The sequence below is a fragment of the Perca flavescens genome, chromosome 14 (genome assembly GCF_004354835.1).
Source record: "Perca flavescens isolate YP-PL-M2 chromosome 14, PFLA_1.0, whole genome shotgun sequence".
Classification (NCBI taxonomy): Eukaryota; Metazoa; Chordata; class Actinopteri; order Perciformes; family Percidae; genus Perca; species Perca flavescens.
Genome location: NC_041344.1, coordinates 12219608 through 12239314, shown reverse-complemented (window position 1 = coordinate 12239314; position 19707 = coordinate 12219608). Strand labels below are relative to the sequence as shown.

The following is a 19707-nucleotide window of genomic DNA, read 5'->3' as shown; positions in this document are numbered from 1 at the left end:
TCAGTGGAGGAGAGAAGATGATTATAATGAATTAGTTAAAGGTACAACTGTAGGTAAGAGTTATAAAACTAACTTTCTGTTATATTTGCTGAAACTGACCCTATGTTCGAGTTTTTACATGAAGCAGGTCATTTAAAAAAAAAAATCTGGCTCTTCTGGAACCACCCATAGACCGTTTTGGGCTTTAGCGGAAAGGGAACAAGAAGAGAAGTTGTTGATGTCCAACTTTTTTGGCTAAATCCTGGATCTTCACAATCCTACCTACAGCACCTTTAAAGCTTTAAAGGGAGACTAAGTGAGAAGAAACACATTCTCCTTTGTAAGGTTAAAACTCTTTAATTATAGCATTAGCTGTGGTTTGGGCAGTGGTGCAGTGTGTGATGCATGAAATGACAGTATAATTATTTCTTTGAAGGAAGCCAAGATAGCGTTCACCTGCTGGCAGTAGTAAAGTTCAGAGCAGTACCGTCAGTGTTACTGCAGGTTCACACTGTTGGCTGTGTTTGACAAAACATTCCACATCTGAGGCAAGTGTGTGTTTAAGCTTGTGTTTGGGTGTGTTAACTATTGAAGGCATTGGCATTTCCGCAGAAAATCAATAGCTGTTTTGCTTTGACGCCACATCAGTGCCTCTGAAGAGAGGGGTTTATTTTGTTACACACCTCACAACTCAAGAAAAACACGGTGCGGAGGTGTCATCCTATTTACCTTTGCAATGTGTAGGTTTCTCAGGAAGTCTCAGGTTTAATTGAGTGCCAAGAATGTGGTGGTGGCATGAGGAAAGCGCACATTTACTCATGTTTGTTTACTGCTATAATTCACAAAAGTTATACTAGGCAAAAACAATCTGCTGAAAGTGACAAACAGGAAAACATTTTTAAAATTAAGCCTGTTTGTCTGAGCTGGTGCATGGTGATTGCTAATGGTAATGTAGCTAGTGGTATTTGTTTTTGGCCTCAGTTTTGGTTGTAGGGCATATGTGTACCAATTCCATGATACATACTAATTCTAAGCAGCTGGCAAAGTGACAAAATAAAGTATACTCAAAACAGTCGGCATACTATACTGAACTACAAAATGTACATTTGAGTGTGCTGTTGATGTACACAAAAACACAGATGTCCTGGACAGAAGGGGCCAAAGTTGTCTTCACCTGCTGAGGAGACTGAGGCCCTTTGGTGTGGGCAGGATAATCCTGTTAAAATCCTTCTATGTCATTGGTTCTGTAATTTTTCTATGCAGTAGACTGCTAGGGAGCCTGTAGTCTCGCATTGCCAGACCTATCTCCACAGCGCTGCGGTGGAAGAGGGAGCCAGGAAAACAGAGAGGAATAGAAAATGACTCAACAAACTGGTTAAGAGGGCTAGCTCTGTACTGGGCTGCCCGCTGAATACCATAGAGGAGATGGGATAGAGGAGGATGTTAGCCAAGCTGGCGTCAATCATTGGCAACACCTCTCCCCCCTACATGAGATGGTAGGTAACCTGAGCAGCAACATAATGTAGCACTGCTAGCTGTTCTGCAAAATGTGCCAACACTTTCACAATATTCTGCAATATGTATAATTATTTATGTATTACTCTGTGTCACCTCCTACTGTGACCTGTGCAATATGACATGTTTTATTCAACTGTATATTCATCTGTATATCTATATATATTCTTACTCATCTGTATATAAAAGAGGTGTTTATAGTGTTCATAATACTATTATTACTCTTATTCTTTTCTATTCCTATTGTATATTTGTTTAGGTATTTTGCTATTCTATTTCTATTTTATGTGTTAAGGAACAATTTGGGGTAGCCGCTCACCCTCCTCTGATGACCCTGATGGAGATGGTCTCCTGAAGCTCCCAGGGTGTGGCATCGATGACATCACTGCGCACCTCGATCCTCTGGCCACACATCCCTGGCTGGTCAAAGATATACATCTAGAGAAAACGTAGACAGATGTAAGAATAGATCATAATTGGGATTCACTACTGTACGTCGCTTATTTCAGCAACGCAGACTTTTGGCAACACAGGTTTGAATGGCTTTTAAATTTTCATTTACTCGGGACAGTGGAAATCATACAATGGCAGACCAGACATTATACAGTAATGACAAAGTATTGATGCAGACAAGAAATCATCCTGTGGTGTGAAATTTTGCACAAATAATAAAATATGAAAAGAAATGCATCTTCCTTTAGGAATTTGAGGTCAGTAACATCTTACATAACCTGTTCTCTGCAGTACTGGTGTGTTTTGTTTATCCAGGTCTATGGCCCTGGAGCATGGAAGAGTACCAATGTACCCTGATCCTAAATGTCAGCTCCACCTTTAGCATTCAGGATTGTTAATGGACAATCTGCAGCTGCATGCAGAAGCAGGCCTGACATTTAAAAGTTAATAACGTTGTGTCCTGGAATAGGTGTGTAGTTTAACGGCAACAATCAGAGGCTGAAATACCAAAGATGTTTTGGTTATCTGTTGAAGAACAAAGAGTTTAACCACTAACCAGTCTGCTACTTTCATTGGAAAAAATCCTGATTCCATGGCCTTGTACCAGTGTAGCTAGATCTCTATCTATCTCTGTTAACCTATGTTTGAGTATTTTAAGTCATAAACCTTCGTATTTGGAAACTTTATTCTCTATTGTCTCTTTTCTATTCTTCAGATGCCCAAATGAATGTGGTCTACATATGCCATTTTTCAGCACGAGAAAAAGAAGTGATTGTTTAACTAGCCAGTGTTAAAGCAAACTGAGAGAAACACAATCTTCACAGTGATGACATTAATTCCTGGTCCCACGTTAATCAGTGGCAGCTGTCAGCTTTGAAGGCGACGTTGTACATGTATCTCAGCGGCACATGGTTGAGGTGTATTTAAGAGTGTAGGTTGTGTGGACTCACCTTTCCAGGACGAGGATTGAGCTTCCCATGCTCCTTCTCTTTAGTGAGCTATGGACATATAAAACATATTTTAGCAAGCTTTCTAATAGTATTTAATGCATTTTCTTTAGTTTATGTTGTTTCATTAATATTTCAGTGGAGTTCAAGCTGCTCCTTTCTGGTTGTAGATATACAGTAGATACCCTAAAGTCAGAACCAAGGAGCAAAAACTCATTCATTCCCATGGCAATAACCCAATTAAATAAGACGTGGTGAGGGGTATGACTGGAGGAGGAATATAGGTGAAGTACTGTGCAGTAGTTTCATTTATTTATGACATTAGGCCTTTTAGGGAAGTGAAACATACTCCTTTTTATTGTATTCTATTGATCTACAGCACTGTTAGATAAATAGTGCTGTAGATGTCTGGTTCAATGTTTGTGTTGTGGTTATGTGTTAATATGCCTGTACTGTACAACAAATTGCCTCTCGGGGACATTAAAGTTTTCTAAGTCGAACTTGAAGTCAATTGATCACCATTACCAATTTTAAAGTTAAATGCCACCTATTACATTTATTTTAGCTGACTTCAGTTCACTAACTTTAGCAGTCATTTAGATTACCTGTGTCAACCTTGTACAACATTAACACATTCCAGACAATCCAAACACCCTGTTCAAGAGGTTGTGGGGGCGTCAGGGAGGTGAAGTGAGAAGAGAGGACATCCTCCATGACAGAACAAGCATCTCTTTAAAAGATTGGAATACTAAACATTCCTCCCCTGTACCTGTTTAACCTGATGTTTTCTAGTACTACACCCACTGATAACAACAGTATGAGCTCACTTGCTCGGAAATTCCACTGGAATTAACCTACTTTTCCACCTATGTGTTCATGTACGGTGTGTACTTCCCTACCTTTCGAATTTCAGCTGCTATGCTGCTGGAAATTTAGGAGGTTTGCTTGTGCAACTTGGAATGTGGAAGCACCATGCAATTGGCATATAGACTGACCAGATTAATTGTGTGTTCGGTCCCAGGTATCACTTGGCCTCTACTCTCCCAAAGCTCTGTAGGAAACAGGTGATCTGGATCGTGTTACCAAGCAAAGAGGGCCTCCCACAGAAGCTCTTATTTCAATGGTCCTCATTAGTGTCAGACCTTGCCCTAATTTGCATTGAATTTTTTTTTATGACATACATTCTTAAGAAAAATACCAAATTTATCTAATCGTATAGGACACAACGGCATTTGGATTTTTCTAAAGTGCAACAGAACGCCTTTTACATTTTCAGTGAAAGCAAGCTGAGGGGGTGAATGGTGCATTTTCAGCACTGACCTCGTAAATAAAAGAGTGACTCATTATTGTTCACAGACATACCATACAACAAGTATCCCACCATAGAGCCAAATAAAAAAATAAGCTTTTGTCAATTCCCTGCAATTGTTCTGCATTTTGAGTCAAGAAGCTTTAGCACTTAATAGATGTACTGTACATCTCTTTTTTCACAGAAAAATATATTGGCTCCACTTGTATGATGCATGTCATGATGAGAGAAATAAGTGTTTTACCAAAGCAAAGAGTAAAATGGCCATATTGGCCAAAAAAGTGCATATGTTTGTACTTGGAGTATTCATACTGTCAAGTGTTGTTTTTTTGTTGTCATAAGACAAGCTGCTATTGCATAATCAACCAAGACTCAAAGTCAACATTTCCATTTGTCTGGTCTGTCATAGTAACATGTGACTGTATGTTGATGCTTTTGGGCAGAAAAACATGATCTAAACATGTGAGTGACAAAAGCTGAGACAATGGAGGAGTAATGATATATCATAACTGGTCCGACTCAGACAGTTGAGTCTCACAGGATTCCCTTACCGGGAATTTACAGGACAGGGCCGGCGTAAAACATTAAGACTGCATTTCTCATTTCACCTGAGCACCATTGCAAGAGGCCAATGCGGCTGGGTAATGAATTCAACACGTATTAGGCACCGATCAAATTGCCTCTAAAGTATCGAGGATTCGTAAAATGCCTCGTCATTCAATACGCAATTTCAATGCCTAAGGAGTAAATCTCATCATCGTCAGTGAGCCAATAAGCATGCAGCATGCTTCTACCATGATCTAATAATGCTGGTGATTGGCTATCTAACATTACACTTTGTAGAGACACGCAGGCTCTACTCTACTTTACACACAGAGACAGGGCTTACGTAGAAGGAGCTAAAAAATAAAAGATTTGTGCCATAATGTGTAATGTTGTAATTTCTTTTTGTTTTATAAAATTGGTATCGAAAAAAAGAATTGTTTAGAAGCCGGTATCAAAGTCATGGTATTGGTACCGGTATCAAATATTTTTTAAAGCGGCCATATTATGCTCATTTTCAGGCTCATAATTGTATTTTAAGGTTGTACCAGAATAGGTGTTTAATTTAAAAAAAAAAAAAACATATTTTTGTTGTACTGCACAGCTCTCTCTCACTGTTGAAGATCCTCTTTTCACCTGGTTTCTGTTTTAGCTACAGAGTGAGACCTCTTTTCATCTTCTTCTTCTGTACTATCTTTGATTGCACTCGCACATGCTCAGTAGCTCAGATGTAGATCATATCAGCTAGCTAACTCTAGAGACAGTAAAAGAAAGCCTGTTTCTCCAACTTTGGTCAGTAACAAGGCAGGATTAGCTGGGAGACTTCTAAATGAGGGTGCACATGTAAGTAGTTCTTTTGTAGATAATGGTGAACTTGTGTGTGTTGTAGCAGTGCTTTGCTATTGAGAACGACATAGCATGCTAGCTAACGCTAACGCTACGAGCTAACGGTTGTGGTTAGCCAGCTCATTTCGGACTGTGACGTCACAGTCCGAGCCGATTTTGACCAGCTCACTAGGAGACTGAAGGCAGGACACATTCAGAAACCCTATCTCACTCAAAACACCATGGATGGATTCTTTTCAAAGTTTGTATGCGTGTGGAAGCACCAGAGACACAAAAGAACACCCCAAATCCCAGAAAAAGTGATTTTTTCATAATATGGGCACTTTAACAATACCCAGCCTAGAGGCCAACCTGACTGAACCCCTAATAAGATCAAGCTGAAAGATTTGAGGAAAACATCGCAATATTTCTGACCAATATAGCAAGTGCAATTTAAATTGTGATCTACAGTATAAATTAACCTCCAGGCCTGTATTGTTTGTCTATAAAACATGTTTCGTACCAAACATAGTGTAAACATGAATACTGTGTGTCTCTACATGAATAGAATCAGATAAAATAATGCTTCTGTGCTTTGCATTTGAAATAATAATATTCAAATGTAATCATGACATTCAAACTTGTCATTACATTTAACTTAAATGTTCACTTGATACAGCTTGTTAAGGCAATAGCAGCGATTTTTTAATATAAAAAAATATATCATTCAGCCCAGCGTTGTAAATGCTTTACTTGCTGCAGGTATAAGTCTGTGTATGTTTTCTGTATATACCTCCATTCTTAACTTGCCTTCCCTATACAGCTCAAAACACGGTCAAACAACTGCATCATTCATGGGGAGTGAAGTGTTTACTGCTGCCTTGATGCCCAAGTGAAACAAACCCCAACAGACACTTTTCCCTTTCCACTCCCTTCCCTCCCAGCATCCTGGGCACACGATCTACTCTCCCATAAAATCGGTTACCACAGATGGAATGTGCAGTTTCAGCAAGTCACACGTTTGGTCACGCTTACCCATTCAAGTGAATGAGAAAGCGCGTGTCCATTCACTATTGACTGGTACTCTCTATATCTATATCTATATCTATCTATCTATCTATCTATCTTCCTAAAATAATGGCCCAAGTAATTTTTTCAGGTTTTTCAGAAAACACGAAAAACTGAACCAAAGACTAAATATATTTATTAATAATTTAATTTAAAAAGGTTATGACAATAGATGACTATTGACATACTAATAACAGTGTCTATCAATTATGTAACATAAGAGGAATAAATGACTTAAGCACATTTTTGAAAATGCCTTTGTGACTTAATCAATTTAAACCTTCAACTGTCAGCAATAAAGCATTTACTAACAAACTAACTTGACATAATGCTAAGGAGGCATGTGTCATATTTTAAAAAAAAATGCATTAACATGTGCAACGTATAACTGATTAACTCATAAACTCATAGAAGGGAACAGATCTGCTATCCTCTCTCACCCTGCAACCTTCAAATCTCTCGCTGTCAACTCCACTTCATCAAATGTCAAGAAAACCAGCAGAGAAATAGGAAGATGACTACAAAAGGCAAGGTGTGGCAGTGTCTCTGCAGGAACAGACAGGTAGCTGGAATGGGTGGGGAGCACAGTAGAGACAGAGAGAAGCAAAAAGTCTTCTGCAAGGACTAAATGATTGATAGGCTTCACGCCCACCAGCTGAGAAAGTGTCTCTGATGGTTTAACGCATGGAGGAGCTTACAGCATGTATTCCTATTAAAGCTTTGACAAAAAAAAGATGTCAGTCCTGCAGTATGTTTAAAATTCCCTTAAAGTCATGAATATGTGTTCCAAATTCTCTCCCTCCCTGAGGTAGATGACAGGAGCAAAGGAGGATGAAGCTGTAAAATACATCCCTGTTCTCACTCACACACAGACACACACACACAGACACACACACAGACACGACACACACACAGACACACACACACACACACACACACACACACACACACACACACACACACACACACACACACACACACACACACACACACACACACACACACACACACACACACACACACACACACACACACAAATGTGGCTTCCTGTAATCAACTGCTTCTGTAGTAGTAATCATGGACAGGTACGCAACTTTATGTGTTTGTAAAACAAGTGCGACGACAGAGGACAGTGACAACTCCCCGTCTGAAAAAGTGTGACCAAATGGCTCAGTCAGTAATATGAGAGGTCAGGCTGCATGCTTTGGCCTGGAAAAAGGAGCTGCTGGAGCCATACTACTGAATTATTGTTTGAACATGAACAAACATCCTGTGCAAACATTTGTACTAAAACTACACAGGACAGCTGTAGACTACTGAGTAGTTACACCTCTAGAATCTAGCTGACAATCCTTTGCATGCAAATAACACCACTAACGTGTTATGCATGGAGGGGAAAACAATCAACAAATGATATATTGCAGATAACGGCATCATTAAAGAAGTACAATGTAAGGCTGGTTTTACTCCTCGTCACTACATCACAATCTTCCCTCAGGGGTCAGTTCTGTGGTTTCTTTGTTTCCCAACTGCCTCCACTCAGAATATATAATGGTTAAGTGTGACATTTATAAGCGTGACATTTTGTGGTTTCTTTGCTGAGGTGTGAAACGGGAAGAACAACTTAAAGTGGCATTGTGATGCACATTTACTTTGGAAAAAAAAAAATACTGTTCGTAAAGGAGGACCGTAAGTGCATGTGTGAGAAGATGTTCTCTCATGCCAATAGAAATAATTTTAAGACATGTCTTAATCAGTTAAGCCCTTGATATGAATGTGTGCATGTGAGAACAAGTGCAACACAGAATACACACCCTGTTTCTGTGTGTTTTTGAGATGCTTCGTATGGAGAGCCTGTACCTGAATGGTGGATTGAGATCCCACAGACTTCATAAAGAGGAAGCTTTCTTGTACGCACAACAAACCACATATGAAGTCTTCTCTCTTACTTATTGTAACCTGACCTGTTATTTGTCTTTTTTTTACAACAGCGAGGAGAATAGATCTGACAGTGAGGCCAACAGAATAAGTAAACACGGATATTGCACAAAGGCAGAATTATGTGTAGAGGATCTTCTGTTTCTTATGTTGTTACCATAGATGTAGCTACCATTTCAAGCCTCACAAAACTTTAAACTGACGTGCAAATGTTGGACTACTCTTTTGTTAAACAAAGTGTGAAATAACAAGAAAACTGCCTCTTTTTTTTTACTGCATTCTCCCAATTACCTTTGCCTTGGCGTGCAGAAATAATGCATTATTTATACACTGTGTGCACATCTCTTCCCTGAACTGAGGCCTGCTCTTATATATATTAGTTCTATAAATTCGAAAATTCCCATTTTCCTTGGCAACATCATACTTGTGCAAATCATGTAACATTATCTGGTTGAGACATTTCTTGCCTGATGAGTTATATATTTAAATGTCATTCAAGCAACAATAATAATACGTCAGACTACATAAACAATATTAGTAATACTTACATAAGCATCAGGAAAGGCCCTGTATTTCGATACTAAATTCCTCTCAGACTCAAGTTCTTGGCTCTGGAACTGGGACCCTCCATTAATACTGTTGAACAATGAAGTCTGCTGGATCCCCACGCTGCCCTCTCCACTGAAGCTCCTCTGCAGGATGTGAGTGCCTACTGCCCCAGTACCTACACCCGTTCCCATCCCAATCCCCTGTGTCTGGCCAAACATTGATAAGGGTGAGTCTGTGGTGGTGAACCTCTGTGGGTCAATTGAGCCGGTGGGGCTGAGAAGGCGCACAGGACTGTTGCTGGAGGGCGGCGAGCCAATGCCCGGCTGTGGAGGCCGACTCATACGAGCGTTGGGGTCTTCAGCACCGGTCAAGGAGCCTGATGAGGTGGATGAGGAGTTCAAAAGGAAGGAGATGCGCTCAAAGCGGGACCCTGCTGGTTCTGTTCCAGTGCCCTGTTCACCAAGCTCCTTCGGCCCCAGACTCATGCGATTGCTTAAAGGCCCTGTTTCAGGTAGCGAGCTGGTGTGGAAGAGTGGGCGATGGGCCTTTCCATTTTCCAAAGTCTGATCTATGGATGCTGACCTGTGGCTTCCAAAGATGAAACTGTTTTCCAGGCGAGAAGTAGGAAGTAGTCCGTTTCCATTCATCACTGGGGATTTTAATTCCTCAGGAGAAGAGTCAGGTGACTTTCTCATTACTAAACTGTTGGTAGCAGATGCTCTCAGGGGCAGGTTCAGGCCTCTTGTTCCAGGCTGCTGCTGGTCCTGCAGGTGAGTAAGCAATAAGTAAAAGGATTCACCCAAGTTACAAAAACAAACGAACATATACACAGATGTTTCCATTGCCACTTGTTGAATTCTCTTTTTAAATTTTCCGCCTCAGCCAAGCATAAAATTAGTTTTCAACATTTTGACTTTCTTTTTATATTTCCGGCATTTGCACCTCTTTTTTTCCATGCGCAAATTAAACATGCACATTAAAAACGCACTCTGTCCCGTTACTTAGCTAATAAACCAAATTTGGCAGAACATTTATAGAGCTATCAAAACTTAAACAACCAGAAAAAACTGACTTAATAGAATAATAATATAAAATAATATATTTATGGCCTGAGCCTACATATAGATTTTCCTACTCCATGCAATAAAAAAGGTAAAAATAACACTTTTTTGGTTGTTTTGTGAAAAATAATGTAACCCTAATTTGTAATGCATTTTGGAGATACTATGAAGGTTTTCACTTAGCAAAGACTTGTATCTGAATGTACTCTACCTGCTGGTTAAGCTTCATCATTTCCAGCGGTGAACGAGTGTCTCTTTGGGAATTTCTCTTCAGTCCCAGGTCAGCAGGCAGAGTATACAATCCTGTCTGGGACTCGGGAGGGTTGCCTGTTGCTTTCATCATTTTTGTGGTACTGGTGAGGGAGGCAGGGTTGTCAGGGATGTCATGGCTGACAGGGCTGACAGTGCTGGGAGCATCCTCGACAATAGGTGGAAGGGAGGAAACAAGGACCGGAGGAGGCCCACGTAGGCCCATGTTCCTTGGCCTTAGGGAAGGTCCCATGCTCTTCAGGGTATCCACCAGGTTATCCATGTCGAACTGGCTGGGGGAGTCTGCGTCGGGGGAGGCAGGGGGAGTGCAGGGGGGAGCTGCAGGGTCAGAGACCAGCTCCACGAGCGTGGCCTTGAACACCCCAGTAAAACTATCTGAGTCGCTGTCGTCTCCTTCTGTGACACCGTCGATGACGTTGTGGCTGGTTTGTTGAGCCGAAGAGAAGCTGGACACCGGGAGCTGTGTTTCCCTGCTCAACGTTATCCTCTCTGACTCTCCCTCTCCCTCTCTCTGCCCCTGTCTTTCACCTGCAGGTGCAGTTGGCTCCTCCTGCTCCACCAAACTCCTCCTCCACTCATCACTTGGTGCTCCCGCTGGCTCGTTCTCATAGCTCAGATAACGTTTGGTCCTGTCACTCAGCCAGTTGCCAAGGGTAATGTGTTCCTCTGAAAAGGAGGAGGAGGAGGTACTGGAGTAGGAGCCCTCCGTTTTGTATGGTTTATACTGAGAAACGCCCTCAAATCTATTCCTCCATTTGAAATCTGAGCTGATATCTGATCCATTTGATTCAGTGACAACTGTGCTTGATTTGCTGAAGTCTACTGTATCCTGGCTGTCCTCAGTTGTATTGGCCTCAGTGATCAGAGATAATTTATGGAAACAATATTTGGATTCATCGTCCTTAGGGGGAGACAAGTTCTTTATGGACAGTTTGGTGCTCAGGCTGCTGTAGCCTGAATTCATTTTGTCAACCGATTCTTTGACGGCTTTAGGCGGCTGGTTTTCTAAAGCAAAGACTTCTGAAGCTGCTGTGGGCGTCCTTGACTCTGTCAGGGACCTGGATGAATACAACAAAACAGACAAAGATGACAAAAACAGAATAAACAGAGCGAGAGTCTGAAGTACTGCAGTGCTTTCAGGGTGTGGTAGTCATATAATGCCAACAATGCAAATTATAAAAAGCAACGTTGAATATCTGGACTATCAAATACAGTTTGCAAAGATCTCATAATTGCAACAGCTGATTGACTCATTTTTTATCTGAGATTTTGACATATAATGGTTGAAAGAATTTGAATTTCTTGTAGAAACTGGATGAGTTTGAAACAACAAAGTGAAGAACATACAACATAAATGAAGAAAAAGTTGCGGCTGGATTCACTCTACTCTGCACAAACACATAAAACCTACAAAGTTTGTGCTGGGAGGATTGTGTGCACATAAACAAAATGCTGTCACCTCACAATTCAGGGTTACATAGTCAACACTACATTTACAGCACTGTGCTAAGCAAATTCTTTAGCAATGCACTCTGTGTTTTCTTCTCCTGCTCAAGTCTCACACACACTTGCCGAGCAAGTTTTTTTTGTTATTTTAAAGGCCCTTCTAGTGAAGGGCATTGAAATATAGGCCATAATTGAATGCTGTGATACAGCACATTGGGTAATTGTTGTGCAATTATCAATGCATGCTGTGCTTGTCCCTGTTAAATAAACATGAAATTAAATGAAAGCTAGTCAAAATGGAAGCACTAACAGCAAAGTTACATCAGATAAGAGCATCCAGAAACCAAGCTGCAATATGGCTGTGTGTGTGTGTGTGTGTGTGTGTGTGTGTGTGTGTGTGTGTGTGTGTGTGTGTGTGTGTGTGTGTGTGTGTGTGTGTGTGTGTGTGTGAGATAGAGGCTTAATTATGAAACATATACAGTGTAAACACCATGAAAAACCTGTGAAAACAGTTGCATTATGGCTTCTGTGGTTCTGGAGGAAGCTTTCCAAATTCTGAAAAAACTGATGATGAGAGTTGAATTATGGGCATTGTAGTAGCTAGTGTTTTTGAAACAGTCTGTTGTACAGATATGTATGTTTTTACATATGCAAACATTTTCTTGAAAGCCTGGACAAAAGCCAAGAAGGAATCTATTAATTTTAATGTAGACATTAACGCCTTACAAGTGTGTACGTTATGACAATTGTTCTGTTTATGAGAAGTGTTCTCTATTCTTGAAATCAGGATCTGGTTTCTCCTAATTTGTGGACTCTTGAAAAGCCATCTACGCTGGGCATATTTGCATGTACAAAACAATCATAAAAATGTAATCATCACCATCAGCATTGTTTACCGAACATAAATGCATTGAATTGAATGTCAAGAAGTTGTCATATGCCAAGCAGTAATCATGAGTTGATCCTCCATCAGTGAATCATTTGGCCTTTAACACATCATTGGAACTCTGCTCTCTGCATCACAGAAAAAGTTTCAGGTAATGGTACGATTATAAACTCGTGGCAAAAGGTTTTGTATTGTTCTCACAGACTGCGTGGGTGACTAACAGTAAAAGGGGAAAAGGTTGTGAGACTACACAAATACTGTAATGCACATTACACATCACACTCACTGTCATTAAACAGGTGACACACATGAGTGGATTATTCAAAAAGGTCATGAGAATATAATTGCTTAACAGCATCACCTGCTACTTTACAAAAAGAAAACTTATAAAAAGGTCACAACTAGACAGGTTTTTCTTTATTCTCTTTTTAAAATCTAATCAAAATGCTTTTTGGAGGTAAAGTATTTAATACATATTAAAATAAGTAAATGGTTGTTTTACATGAAAAATGTCAAGGTTTTTTTCCAAGAGATTGTGCATTGAAAAAATGAGAGTATCAGTGGCCCTGAAAAGACTCGTCTTCACACACAGCCCACATAGAATGAGTCACTCTCTGTACCGGTGTTGGTTCTGCAGATCCAGGCTAAAGGTCATAGAGATCATTCGGAGTCAATAGAGACGGTGTGATAAAATTAACAGAGTGGTTCATTTTCACTGGTATCATAAAAGGCAACACTGGGTCTACATAACAAATGAGCACTAAACTGCAAACTGGAGTGAAGTTACCTTTTCTAAGGTTAATTAGATATTTTTCACCAGAAGGCAGCTACTCTTGATTGCTGATCTCTCATCTAAAATAAAAATCTACAAATTACACTAGCAGATATTATCTATTCTTGTAAACCACTTTATTCACAATTTTTTCGATCACCCACAAAGGTTTGGTTGTCAGAAGAGCGGGGGACACAATTAAGTAAATATATGCAATTTTGCAGCCTATAGCACTTATATCGCAGTATATGCTCTTTAATCTCTGCATTTATCCTCTAACAATATCTAATTATAAATACCTCATACTTTATGATACACTATAAAGACTGTGCTTTACTAACAACATTTTTTAATATACAAGTTGTAAACCTGAAATATTAAAAGTAAGCGGGACAAGAAAAACAGGACTTGGATCACTCCCCTTGGTACACGATTTATTATTTTAACAATAAATTCAATAAATGTATATTATCTATGTATTTATTTGTTACATTTTGTTTTACAAAGTTAGGAAAGCAATGTTTAAGTCAAGTCTGATGTTGCCTTACACATAAAAAAAAAAGTGAAAGGAAAACGTCTTATGCTGTTATTTATGATTATTTATAAATTCAGCTCTCTGACTCACCCGGTTATGTAGCTCTGAGAATATCAGATAACAACATCTGCATCTCCATGTCATTTCTTAGTAAATGTTTAACTCTTCTTAACAGCAAATACTCTTCTTTCCATACTAATTAACATCCTAAAAATACTCTTCTGTTTATTTCCCCCATAGGTGAAAGAATATGTTGGAATGTAGTCACCATACACACTGTACACCAAGCATAACATGCCAAACAATAGTTAAAAAAGCATTCCTTTTGTTTTAAATATCCCCTGTCAAGCCTTCTCAGTCAGAGAATGACAAACATGTGCATACCAAAAAGGTCCAGCTGGATGCTTAGGATATTTTACTCTTTTGAAAAAAAATCAGAATCTGTTTGGATTTCTACCATCGGGCTGGCTGTCAAACAGAGATTTACTGAGCTCAAGTAGAAGGGTTCAAGTGTAGTTTACACAATCAATGACCACTGTGTTAAAAGGTACTCTAAGTGATGTCACGCGTTTTTTAGGCTACAACATTTTTTGTCACATACAGCAAACATCTCCTCACTATCCACGAGCTGCTAGTCCCCTGAACACACTGTAAAAAAACACTGTCTCTGTAGACAGCCCAGGGTCTACAAACGGCAACAAAAACAAAGTGGCCAACCTGGACCACAAAAACATAACAAACCGGGGTGGGGGGGGGGGGGGGGGGGGGGGGGGCGAGCTAGTCTCGCAACATCGCTTAGAGCAGCTTTAACACATATATATACATATACATACATATATATATATATATATTAAAAGTAAGCGGGACAAGAATATATATAATATAATATATATATATATATATATATATATATATATATATATATATATATATATATATATATATATATATATATATATATATATATATACATACATATATATATATATATATATATATATATATATATATATATATATATATATATATATATATATATATATATATATATATATATATATATATATATATATATATATATATATATATATATATACATACATACACACACACACACATATACATACATACATACATACATGTTTATTTATACCTATCATTATGCATACTGTATACATTTACTACATTCCTGTTTATATCCAGTTTCTTCATATGCAATTACAATCTAATTTATATTACTTTAAAAAAATGTTTATATATTTTATCTTTTAATTTAATCTGCACTACTTTATGTTTAGATTCTCATTTTGTATTTACTTATTTATTTTTTATACATATTTAATTAGCATTGTTGGAGCCTAATACTTAAGATTTCCATTGCCAACATCTACTCCTCTGTAATGGTTGTGCATATGATAAATAAAAAACTGTAACTGAAACAGAGTCCGGAGTGAGACAATGCAAAATGAAAGATTGAAATATTTCTGTTGATTAGAAACAAGTGTTGAATGGTGTAAAAAATAAAAAATAAAATGCATAGGCTGAGCCTCTACAAAAGTGACTCAGACAGGCTCAAGGCAACAGCCAAAGCCATGTGTGAAGAAGTAGACTTCTGTCAGGTGATTTGCAACAATAGAAATCCTCCACAAGTTTGTCATTCCACTCGTATTTCTAGTAAGCTGTTAGACAGCCAGTCTGTCACACATGAAAGGAAAATAAATGACAAAGCTCAGTGGCAGTGTTTTGACCAAAGACCTACAAGGGGCTCAAACGGCTTCAGGTCTTATCCTAGCAGAAAAGATTTGGGTAAAGAAAGAAAAGAAACACCAAGGAAAGCAAATTACTGGATCTAATTCTAAAGCTAGGACATGGAAATATCAGTTTCACTGCCTATCTTGTATGGATGCCCAGTGTTATGCCTCATGACACTACTACAGAAGAACCCTGTAAGACGGGTGGGGCTGGCCAAATGCCTCGTCTGTCAATTGGCATCAGCATGCCTGTTCACCACAAACTATGTTTTTTTTCAAGTGTATGAGTTTGTTGGCAAGTTATTGAACAAAAACATCTATGAAAATGATCATACAGAAGCACACACCTACAGCACTAAAACATCCCCTTCTTTGTTTTAAATTCATTCTTACAATATTTGCTATAGCGTAACCAATGTCTTTAACCTTGACTCAACCAGTAAATAGTTCCACAAAATTTGTTCTTTTGAGTTTTACCAAAACAGAACACTCTTTGGCATATAAAAGAAACCTTTTAATGCATGAATAAAAAGAAGGATATGAAGACATGGCTTAGGTAACTACCTACATTTGGTTCACCTATTCTGATTTACATGTTTAGTTTCCCTATCTGATGAGCCTACCCCGTCTTCTATTTCTATGTGTTGGCTTTCAGCCTCCCACGCAAGTAAAATACATGTCTTTGCTGCCATCTTGTGATGTAAAAAAAGTACAAAAGAATATGGGCCCTCATAAACTGGAATACTTAAGGATAATATAGGATAATAATATTTATAGGAATAAATAAGCAGTCATATTTATTATACTATTTAAAATGGACACCAACAAGCTATATTTAAGTGATTTGAGCACCAAATGCCCCATTACCTGTGCAACTAGTTACACAGCAGTACAAATATTGTAGAAAGTAGCTATTTATACAGTATACGTACATCTAGTGATGCATGCAAAGTCACCAAGTTCCTTTATATTGTGAGTAGAGTGAAGCAGAATAATAATGCAAAAGTTCCTAATGTGTTTACATAATGTAGCAACAGTTGATCTGCACCTGTCATTGTGTCCCCCAAATTCCTCTGAACATCTTATCTTTCTCAGACATCTATCTTCTCCATCATCTGACACAATAAAGGAAGCTGTGGTATGTGCCTGCAACTGTTGACACTTTCAACACACACCAAACAAACCAGTAGCATCAAGGAAGCAATCACTATGCACAATAACACACGCCCAAATACTGCAGCTCGTCCTGCAACTTTCCCAAATATGTTGTATGGTCACAACCTCAAACTTCTTTACTGTTTTTACTTATTCCTGTGAATTAAAATGCTCCATCAAAGGCCATCTTCAAATAAAACTTTGTTACAATGCCAAAACATAATTGTGTTATATAATATATATAAATGTGTTGATAACATTCTGGCATGAGACCTAATGCTACATGTGTCAGGAGATGTTATGAAGCGAAAATGGATTGTGATTTTATGAGTATGTTTAGATAAAGTTGTAAACATTTATTGCAGTAATGAGAACAATGAGAGTTGTGTGTCTCTGCTCCTGTGATAGTCCCAGAAAAATTAAAATAGCAAGCATGAACTTGAACCCCTTCACAGATCCTGAGATGGAAGTTCTTCAAGTGACCCCAACATTCTGTATTTATGTTACATAACATAAATAACATAATATGTTAGTACAGGAGGAGGCTGGGGAGATGGAGGCAGTTCATATTGCTGGTAAGCATGCGGAAGCAACAACTGCCAAAATTGTTCCATTTGCTGTTCATATGGACTGCTTAATTCATACTGTCCATATGTGTATGGGAAATTAGACTTTTAAGTTATACTCTTACCAAAGTCAGTATCAAACATTGACCCATTTTAGGCTTGGAATGTGGCTGTAAAACTTGGTTTGTTTCTTCATGAAGACCAGCAGATGTGGGTGGCCTAAATTCATGTCACTAACAATAGAGTAGTGTATCAAGTTAAACATGGAAGTGATGCATTTATCCATATTGTGATAAGAGCTAAAAAAAAACAAAAAACATTATCATTTCATTGTTAAGTTGACATGCAGATACATTTTTTGGCAATACATTTTATTTAATCATGTATGTATCATGTATTAAGCAAATGTTTGCTGGTTACAGCTTCTCAAATCTCAGGATTTGCTGCTTTTCTCCGTTTTATATTATTGTATACTGAATATCTTTGAGTGTTTAATTGTTGGTCGGACAAAACAACCTGGAGACATCACCTTAGCCTCAGATAACTTGAAATCACTAAAATTGTTCTATTACTGTAAACCAGAGATCTTCAACAGGGGTCCAGGACCTCTAGGGGGTCTTCAGAGTTACTTTAGGACCAAAGTAAAAAATTTTATAACATTTTGACAAAAAATTAGAATGTCTTAACATGAATCCAACATATAATTAGCAAACATAAATCGGCCTATTTGTAAAAAAAACAAACAAAAAAAACAAAAAGAAACGACCACATTGATTATAGGCTTACTGGCCTCTAGGTAAGGTGGTCTCTAAAGTAGCCATACACAGATACAGGTAATCCTAAAGATTCACTATGCCACATGTATGCTCAACATTAAACTATGATTTATAAAATCATGCCAACAATTATTATTTTATTAGCTTAGTATTCTATATACTAAAAAGGTATGTAAAAATGCTTTAGGCCACCCACACATTATTGTAGGCCCAGTTTAATATGCAACTTCATTTTATACAATATATGTAATAGGGGGTCCCTTATCTGTCTCTCTTAGTTAAGGGGTCCTTGCCATAAAAAACGTTGAAGACCCCTAATGTAAACGATGATTAAAATAATCTTTAGTTGAAGTTAAAGATGTTGAGTGTTTGGAGATGATCTGCTTGTAAAAATCAGACTTTTGTTTTAATTTAAAGGATTTAATTTATTGCTTTTTATGCTTTTAAGAGAATCATTTTCCATCACATTGTCTTTCATGTTTTGTTATAAAAAAATATGCAGTGTATTGAACCATGAACACTGTATTGTGTATTGTACCAGACTGTGAACTGACCTACAAATCAATACTGTACCCTTACTGTACGGACTGATAGCTCAGGATTGAAAAAATAGAATCGACTATTGGACTAGTCACGTGGACAACACACACTCCTTGGATGAGTTAATCTGAGTTAGGTTACAGAGCTAAGGGTATGTCACAGGGATCCTGGGTTATATCACTTATATACAGGTATGTACAATTGCAAATACAGCATGGTATTGTGATATTTTCCGTGGCAATACTGTATCGATACATAAGCGCTACGTATTGATCTTTTAAAAAATCAAAGTGAGATTGTATCTTTTTAGATAAAACAGATGTTGACAAAGCAATATATTGCAGAATATTGCAATATGTTTAAAATCACAATAATATCGTATTGTGACAGAAGTATCGTGATGATGTCGATAGTGAGGCCTCGGGTGATTCCCACCCCTACTCTGTTGGTAAACAAGGCAGCTCATCCACTGCTGACTTATGGTGCATTCTTTTTGTCCACCGAAGTCGATCTACGAGCCGTTTTCCAGAGTTACGAACCGGAAGTTGCAAAAAGAACGCCCCCGAGGTCGTATACAACTTGTCAAGTCGTCTGAACTCAGAGGACCCCGAGTTCACTTTCAAAGATGGCTACGTTGTGCATCACACGTAGTAAACGTTGCGGTTTTCTACAATTTTGTCTTTGTTGTAAACAAATGAAGAAGTCGTACACATAGCACTGTACACTGCTACCTATAGGCATGTCACTACAGTCTTATTAGGAGTTAAATACCGCCTAATTAGTTATTTTGTAGCTTGTGCAGCTGAAATTGGCTAGAGACGCT

At 38.4% G+C, this 19707-nt stretch overlaps 1 protein-coding gene across 1 annotated transcript in view; it reads right to left on the bottom strand.

Moving 5' to 3' along the window:
- The window catches only part of crybg2 (crystallin beta-gamma domain containing 2), a 51821-nt gene that overhangs the window by 8721 nt on the left and 23393 nt on the right, over window positions 1–19707 (bottom strand). Inside the window, exons 5-8 of the mRNA XM_028596645.1 lie at window positions 10399–11515; window positions 9126–9890; window positions 2898–2945; window positions 1814–1932 (exon numbers count right to left, since the gene is read on the bottom strand). Of these exons, the coding sequence (XP_028452446.1) occupies window positions 1814–1932; window positions 2898–2945; window positions 9126–9890; window positions 10399–11515 (2049 nt within the window). The remainder of the gene's footprint in view (window positions 1–1813; window positions 1933–2897; window positions 2946–9125; window positions 9891–10398; window positions 11516–19707) is intronic.